Genomic DNA, 8682 nt, shown 5'->3' on the forward strand with positions numbered 1-8682 from the left:
AAAAAAAAAAGAAAAAGAAAAAGAAAGAAAACAACATGTTGGTAGAGTTAAGGCAAATATTAAGCATTAAAAAAAAGATAGATTGATGTAATGAAATCAAAGTAACAACATTACCCTCTATAATTAAAAGTAAATTAAAATCTAGAACAATTCAAATCTATGTGGTTGTCTATAGCAACTCAATTTCTTTTCTTTTCTTTCTTTTTTAAAAAGCATATTTAGTAAAGGATCTACAGGGTCTCACTATGTAGATCGAACTTGTAGTGATCGCTCCTGTTTTTTGCCCTCCCAAGCACTGGGATTACAGGCGCATGCCACTAGGCCCAGTGTCATTCACTGTCTCAGTGTGCTCTGGGGGCAGGGCCGGCACTGCAGGCCGAGGATCGAACCCCTGGCCCCTGCATCTGCCTAAGCAGGTGCTTTAATCTGCTGAGCTATCTGGCTGGTTCAACAACTCAATTTCTATTGCATTTTTCTGCTCACAATGAAAAGTACGTGGGCTATTATAAAATAGGAAGATCCTCATTTTTAAACTTTATGTTCATATTATTTGTTGCTGTTAATTTTTAGACTTTAGGGCAAAGAAGCTTCTCTCTAGCACCACAGCAACAACCTCACTATAGCACAGCAGCAATAATACCCTTCATGTAAAAACATTATAGCAAGTGAATTAAGACTTGCTTCTAAAATGTTATCATTTAAAAGTATAACTTGGCAATTCTTTGGTTCTGTGAACAGTCCGTGTACTTTGCAAAAACATACAGAAATTTAATAATTATATCTGTAAAGGGAAATAAAATAATGTACAACATTCCCTCAGATTCTCTGGGTTAAATGAGCTTGATTTGTTTGTAAAAATTAATCAACTATCTTCCTTAGGCCATTCTAAGACTACATGTACATAGCAATGATGATAAGACCCATGTGATATCTGAATTTCAATAGTTCCTCCCTAGATAATCCGACAAACAAGAGATCTCCATAAGTGAACAGAAAGTCTTCTCAGAGGATATGAAAGAAAATAGATTTGTAGTTAAAAGTTATGATTGGCTTGGAGATTGAACCCAAGTCCTTGTGTATAATAAGCATAAGCATAACTCTACCAGTGCATTATGCCCTCAGCCCCAAAGTCTTTGTGTGTATGTATGTAATAAATTTCTTAAACTACACTACTGCACTATAAAGTTTTAAAATAAAATCTGACAGGGAAAACAGCTCAGTATCAGACATAGTAAAATTAATGGGCCCAAGTAAACAGCTAAATATCACTGTCCCTTTTTATAAAGTTCCATTTTATCTTTCTTTTATCCTGTGAGGGGGAAAACCAAATGATTTCATCTTCTTGTTGTGTGAAAATACTGAGCCCAGCATAATCGGAATTAGCAGATTATATTTTTGTAAGTCAGGAATAAGAATTTTAGTTCTAGAGAAGTCACTCTATTTTTTGACATAATCCCCCACCTTTAAAATTTAGTAATAGCTTTACTATATGATCAATGGGACAACTCTTTGGAGAATCCTGAGATAAACAGGCTTCATGCATGAACTATTAATCTCACATCCATCCACTCTATGTTTCAGGTCAGCAGAGCACAACAGTGGAGAGCATTTGGCTTAAACATTAAGTAAAGCATTTACCATATGTAGTGTATGACACTTCCGGACTTGGTGACATTTTGGGTTTTGAAGTAGCTTGCGGGGACCCCCTAGGTGCTGAAAGAGAGAACTCAGATGGTAAGTCATTTGGTTTTAGCATCTTTCAGTCACCTAAGGCACAACAAGGAATAGCTTGAACACTGATGAAACGAAGTTTTCAAGTGTATGTATTGTTACCAAATAGTTTTATTCTCTTCGTGTATATCAGCTAGGTAACTTTATATATTTATGTATTAGAGTATATTATTAGTATAATAAGTTTTTAATACTTGAATCATTAAAATAGTTTTAATGCTACCAAATATTTTCCTTTTGCAAAACTTTAGTGTTAGTATATTTTCAATTAGTAGTATACTGGATCACTGTAACTCTTTTTTTTTGTGAGCAGGCCATACATTAGTGATAATTTTAAGGTAGGGGAAGCACATTTAGTGATAGTGGAGAGGTAGGACGCAGTCTTCCTCTGCGGAATAGGCAGGTTACTCTGCCCAGGAATGTGCTTGATGATCCCCATCTTAAATAATGAGAAACTCTGTGGAGTAAACCTTCCCATGATGTACTTTTTAACCAAGGTTAAAAATATACTGCAAATACTTTTGTAATTACTGTGGAAGACCTGTTTCACAAAGTTGAAGCACTCACTCTGCTATCATTCAACAGAATATCCCCAGTAATCTCATATTTTTCAAGGTAAAGTGCATATTTACCTGGTTGAGTTAGTGGGATTCTTGGATGTTGTGATGCTTTTGTCTTGGGAGGAGTACGTGGTGTCTGCCTGAGAGCTAAACAAAAGACATAGGTTTTGAATTCTTAAATTCATCAAGTTTCACATTATTATCGAAGCCTCTGAAAGCTCAGATGTTTGTTGAGTGAAGACCAAAGTACACAGCATTTGCAATTAAAACTCCTAAAAATCTACAAAGTAGAGGTAGATTTTTTTTTACATTACAGAAAACAAAAGAAAAAATATGTTGAATGACACCAGCAAAATAGAACTATTAGAATTTCAGAAATATCTACTAAGAATTCCTTTTAAACAGCTTGAAACTAAATCTCCTACTAACAATAATTCATTCCTATTAGAAATTCATAACATTTCATCAGAATGTCCAGATGTACTAAATGAAATACAATCACATGCAATTTTTCCTATGTAAAAAAGAAAATTGCCAAATTATATTCCAAATATAGGTTTCGTCTTAAGATCAAATCATAATGGGAAAAATTAACCTGATAAAACAAAACACAATTTTTATTGGTTATGCTGGAAAAGAAAAATTGAGCAACAGTCTACAGCCATACCACCCTGAACCCACCCGATCTCGTCTGATCTCGGAAGCTAAGCAGGGTTGGGCCTGTTTGCTACTTGGATGGGAGAAAAATTGAGCAACAAAAAACTTTTCTTCAGGACTATTCTTTTGCTAAGAAATTCCTAAAGAAGTTCTAGGACATTCATTTTAAAACCAATTGCTTCTTCACCAAGGAAGTTAATTATATAACCTGAGGAAGGAAAGGAATTATTAGATGCAATGTTGCAGTTTGGGATAAGACATCATTTTGTTGAACTGAAGTGCATTTGGGATAAAGGAAATAAAATACAGCCTCAGAAGAGAAGTTAAGAAGTTTGCTGAAAATAAGAGTTATTAGACACCAGAAGTTTCTCAATGAGAGTGCAGAAGCTTCTTCCTGATAATAAATAAAAACACACAGGCGTCCAGTGGTTTCAGTGGCAGCTTCTTGCCTATGGAGACATCAACATCAAGATGTCTCAGAGATTACATTGGTTTGTTTACTTTGGATCACTTTGATTATTTGCCAGTCAGTAGGTTATTGATTCAGCTTGTTCATCAAAGTTACATGATTTATTAGACACACTGCAACCTTAAATTTTGATGAACTGAGTTTGATAAGTCATGATTTTCTGATCGTCAGCTCCCTTTCTGAGATTCCAACTGACATGGAAGTTTTCTTCCCCAGAGCAGATAGCAGACCCTACAAAGGTAATGGCGTGTCACAATGCAATGTAATGAAAAATCAGAATAGGGCTGGGGAGACAGCTCAGCAGCTCGGGGGCCTGTCTGCAAGAGCAAGGAGCTGAGTTCAATCCCTGGTAAAAAAAAAAAAAAATCAGAGTAGGAATCACTAGCTGTAATATTTACAATTAGATATTCCAATAATATAAATTATTAGGGCTATTAAAGACATTTTGCAAAGAGATTAGATTTCATTTTTGGAGTCAATATAGAATTTTGGAAAATAATTCAACAGCAGATTTCATTTTTGGAGTCAATATAGAATTCTGGAAAATAACTGAACAGCAGAGTTTACAGGCAATATTTAATAGGGCATTTCAGAATGTAATGAATAAAATTTATGTCCCTATAGCTCTTGTAAATAAAGCCATGCCAAAAAATTAATGACAATCAAAAGTAGAGTTGAGTTTATGCTGAACCTTTAGCCTGTGAAAACCATATCCATTGAAAAGATTTTTCATTGTAAGAAGAGGCACATTTTTTTTTCCATGCTGGTAATTTGTTTTCATTTATTTCAAACTCCACCAAGTACAACTTTATGACTAGCCAGAGTTAATGGTATGATTTTAGTGTCTCTACATACAGTGAAGTGGCCAAATCACTACACAAAAGCATGAAGGAAGTAAGGCCCTAAGGAATGACAGGGTGACTAGCCAGTTATACTGTTTTGTGTAATTATAATATAAAATTTGTTTCTGTCCTCAAACACAAATTAAATGTCTAAAAGTTCTCACATGGCTATAGATGCTATAAAACTAGTCATGATGATAAAGTAATTAAAATTAGAACATACATATCTAGCTAAAATATTATAGAATATACATTTCTTTCCCAGAAATATTTCTAGATACTGAAGTAAATACATGAAGAATAGCTAAGAGATGGTATCAAGCAGCACACTTAAAATATGCACAACACTCTCACTTGAGATCTCACTGATGACAGATACAGAGCTCTATGCCAGACAGGTAGGCTCACCTGCCAAACACTCTGAGTACAGTGCTGAAGCCAGGGGCCTCTGGTGTCCAGATGAGACAAATTGTCATTTTGCACTCACCTCATACATAGCATAAAATTAACGTACCAGGTTCAGTTTGAGGCTCATCGAAACTGGCTAAGACTATAGTTTGGGAAGGAAAGGAAGAGATTTCTATGATGACTGAAGGCGAGTATACGAGGTTACTGTAGTGTTGACACCCCATTATTACAGACAATGGACAGGATGGTAAGACTTTACAAGTGAAGAAAACTGTAAGACCTCAGCAAAGACCACAGTTCTCTTTCTCCGCAATTCATCCGCTTCAAAAATACTTAGAGATGCCGAGTTCTATTGTACTTTTTTATTTTAAAGAGGAAAAACAAAAGCAAGAACTTTTTAAATAAATAAAATCATTAATTTGTAAGCTTTACTTTGTGCTGGGATCTTGTCTCTTAAACATTTCTAGAAAGATATAATCAATAGGAGCCATAAAGGAAAAATGTAATTATAAGAGATGTAACAACACGAGCAAGTTATGAAGGGCAGAATTTCACTTATTAGAGAGAAATGAATGAAACATGGAGATGAGTGTGATAGGGGGAATGTTAATGGAAAGGATGCTGTTAGGTCAGAAGTATCAGTGGATCACCGTAGAAAACTATCACCTGGAACATTCAGCGCAATACCGTATTGGCAGAACAGTCAACACGGAGGGAAAAAAGATGCGTTGCATTCAACACTTTGGCTGATATAGAGTAGAAAAAGAGACCAAAGTCTTGAAGGAAAACTGAAGACGAGAGACATTTTTGGGCAGTGTTCATGACTAGGAACACTTAGAAGAAAATTAACTGTGTGACAATGACGATGGCACAACATGAAGGCATGAGAGAGGCCCGGAGGTTTGCGGGCGATGGTGCAGCGGGACAGACAGCACATGGTTTGGGTTGCCGAGAGTGTCATTACCTAGTGTGATCTCGGGAGGTTCAGACACATACGAAACAGATTCCACAACTGTATCAAAACAAAGGAGAACAATTTCAAAGTATTATAAGTATTTAGCTATCATCATGTGCTTCTTTATTAAATATCAACACACTTCATTCCCAAGAATTTGTATCATTAATTTTACAGATAGTACAATGGATTTCAAGGCAAGATTCTATTTTATTACTTTAAATTACCAACTAATATTGAAATTTTAACTTCATTAAATAATGAGAAGCTCTGTAGAATAAACTCTTCCAATGCTATACTTTTAAATATTATTATGTTTCAATTTTCAGACATCAGTAGAGAAATTGGAATTTATTCTGTCTTTAGTGAGTCAATTATCACTTTAAGAATCTAAGAATATTGGAAGTTACAGCTTTTTAAATCTGTTCAGTTTTAGATCAGTTGTCACAGTGTAAGCATTTATAGTCCATGGATGTCACAAATACTAATTGAAATGTGGTGAATGAATAAATCAAAGCAAGAAAATATTACCACCTTCAGTCTTTGACTCCTCTGGCCTGAGAGGTATTTTGGTAGTGGGATATAGATAAGCTGTTTCAGCTGGTGCTAAGGAAGAAACAGGGAACGGGAAGTCAGTGGTGGGGAGACCGAAGGATGGGTTATAGAACCCTGTACTTAATTTGAAAACATAGGTTAGTTTCATTGAGCAGATACACTCTTGAGTATAGGTAACAGATAGACTATAAGTTAGTAGGGCAGAAAAGAAGGCAGTGTGCTGTGCGAAAACACACAAAGCACACACAACCAGCAGTCTATAACAGTTACTGTCTGGAGCCAAGCAGATAATTTCACTTCCTTACATATTTTTGCACAAGCATTCTACTAAGAGAAAGAGACACATATGTGTCTTTAGGAGGCATGTAGAGGAATCCTAAAGATGCAATGACAAGGAAATATCAGATGTGCATCCAGGTACATATTCATGTATGTGCATATATTTAAAAGGTGAGCAGAAATAGTTGAAAATTTTTATTTAGTGAGACAAAACTAAAGATACTATGGGACTGGCACAGCACCATAGCAGACACTTGTGCCATGTGCCGCACATAGTAACTACTGAGCCCTTGGGATGAGTATACGCAAGATATGGGAAGTGGGTAGCTGTGAAACTCTGCAAAGCATGAAGACATCCAGAGATGACATTTGCAATGAGATGGAAAAGCATATAAGATTGACTTCCCATTGGGGAATATTTTTTACCTATAGTCTCCTTTGATGACTCAGTATTAAATGTAACTGCTTCCAGAATATCAGAAACTAGCAAAAACACAACACGGAACAATTGATCAAGGATGAATTGTGAATATTAAATAAATTATAATAAGCCAAGCATGTAGAACGGCACCTTGTGTCTTGTAAGTGTTCAATGTTAAATCTTATGATATTAACAGTGACATTTGTATTGACACCAATAAAGCTCCAATGACTGAATTGAATTCATCATATAACCGTCGCAAGGTACCAGTAATGACCATAATTTATACCTATATAAAATGTCTCTTATACTATTAAAATACTCAGAAAAGATAAAAAGAAATTACTTTTCTATGCTGGAAAAAGTAGAAAACTTTTCAAAATTAATTATCAGGAAGCATGAGTATTGCTAGTACAGACTTTTAAGAATTTGTTTCCAATTTTGAGTGGAAGTTTGAAAGGTTCACATTGTTAAAAGTGGAAGTTTAGTTTTTCATCTTAGCTGAAATGGGAAATTTCTTCATTGATGATCACAACTGAACTAGCTTCCTTTTAGGTGGCAGAGCAGAAATTTAGCTTACTACTAAGGAGCACTACAAATTCATAACTTTTGATAAAAAATAAGGATGAGGTACATAATCAGTTGCTCTAAAAGATTTGTTGGTCACTTAATAAGAGATCTCATTATTCTCTAAAATAATACACAGCAAACTAAGTGGGGAGAAGTATTTTTATACAGCTAGACACAGTTAATATTAATAGAATGCATTACTAACCACCAATGTGCAAGTATAAACCGAAAAGTCTACAATATTTAGAATTATGAAATTCATATCTTTTTGTGCTTTTATGTTCAGAAGTGAAGCACCTGGAAGACTATCGTTTGTCCTTGGCAGCTCACAGTATAGTCTGACAGATAAAACAATGTATTTACCAGGCAGACTGGAAGCCATTTCAAGGCTTGATGATGTCACTGGTTTCAAAATAAGAGTTTGCAGTTCAATAGGTGCTGAAAGAAGAGGATCTAAGTTGTAAAACTATTCATGACTAGTTATTTCATAGTTTTTAGAAAGAAATACCAATGAAATATCAATTTTGAAGCAAGGTTCAAAATTGCAAGGGTACAAGAAAGCCATGCAAAATGGTTAGCAAACTATATTCCTGCCAAATCCAGAATTCTGCTTGACCTATGAGCTAAGAATGATTTTCAAACTTTTTAAGCACTCAAAAAAAACCCCGAAAAGAATAATATTTTACAAGATGAGAACATGTTATGCCATTTAAATAAAGTTTTAGTGAAACATAACCACATAGTGAACTAAAATGATAGAGAACACAGTTACATAAAAGCGCTGGTTGTCTTTAAAGTACAGCAACAGAACTAAGCAGCTGTAATAGACTGAATGGCCTGCAATGTCTGAAGTATGTGCAGTATAAATTTTCACAGCAAAAACAACACCTGACTCCTATCTGAAGCATCCTTCTGATAGCCTACTGAATCTGAATCTTAGCTTCCGTGAGGGGACCCTAAGAGTTTGCCATAGTCAGTTCTATGTTGGTAATACTATCCATGTGTTGAGTATCACCTGGGAGGGTTTGTTCTATATTCTAGCTTGACTACCCCTTTACCACTTTAAACTGGCACTGAGACTTATTATTTTTTCTGTACCTACCCTTCCACCCATTAATCCACAACCTATTGCTATTTCTCATTCTCTCTGTGTCTCTGTCTCTGTCTCTGTCTCTGTCTCTGTCTCTCTCTCTCTCTCTCTCTCTCTCTCTCTCTCTCTCTCTCTCTCTCTCTCT

At 35.3% G+C, this 8682-nt stretch overlaps 1 protein-coding gene across 13 annotated transcripts in view; it reads right to left on the reverse strand.

The window, feature by feature from the left end:
• Nucleotides 1-8682, reverse strand: part of Abi3bp (ABI family member 3 binding protein) — a 275396-nt gene that overhangs the window by 54922 nt on the left and 211792 nt on the right. For 9 of the 13 annotated variants that reach the window (XM_023721261.1, XM_023721260.1, XM_023721257.1 and 6 more), the window contains 6 exons: nt 7811-7885; nt 6883-6939; nt 6157-6228; nt 5632-5679; nt 2364-2438; nt 1639-1713 (listed from right to left, as the gene is read on the reverse strand). In XM_023721261.1, coding sequence (XP_023577029.1) covers nt 1639-1713; nt 2364-2438; nt 5632-5679; nt 6157-6228; nt 6883-6939; nt 7811-7885 — 402 coding nt within the window. The remainder of the gene's footprint in view (nt 1-1638; nt 1714-2363; nt 2439-5631; nt 5680-6156; nt 6229-6882; nt 6940-7810; nt 7886-8682) is intronic. The other 4 variants (XM_023721268.1, XM_023721267.1, XM_023721266.1 and 1 more) reach the window with 2 other exon arrangements.

This window comes from Octodon degus, unplaced genomic scaffold, assembly GCF_000260255.1.
Source record: "Octodon degus isolate 3935 unplaced genomic scaffold, OctDeg1.0 scaffold00081, whole genome shotgun sequence".
In the NCBI taxonomy this organism is placed as follows: Eukaryota; Metazoa; Chordata; class Mammalia; order Rodentia; family Octodontidae; genus Octodon; species Octodon degus.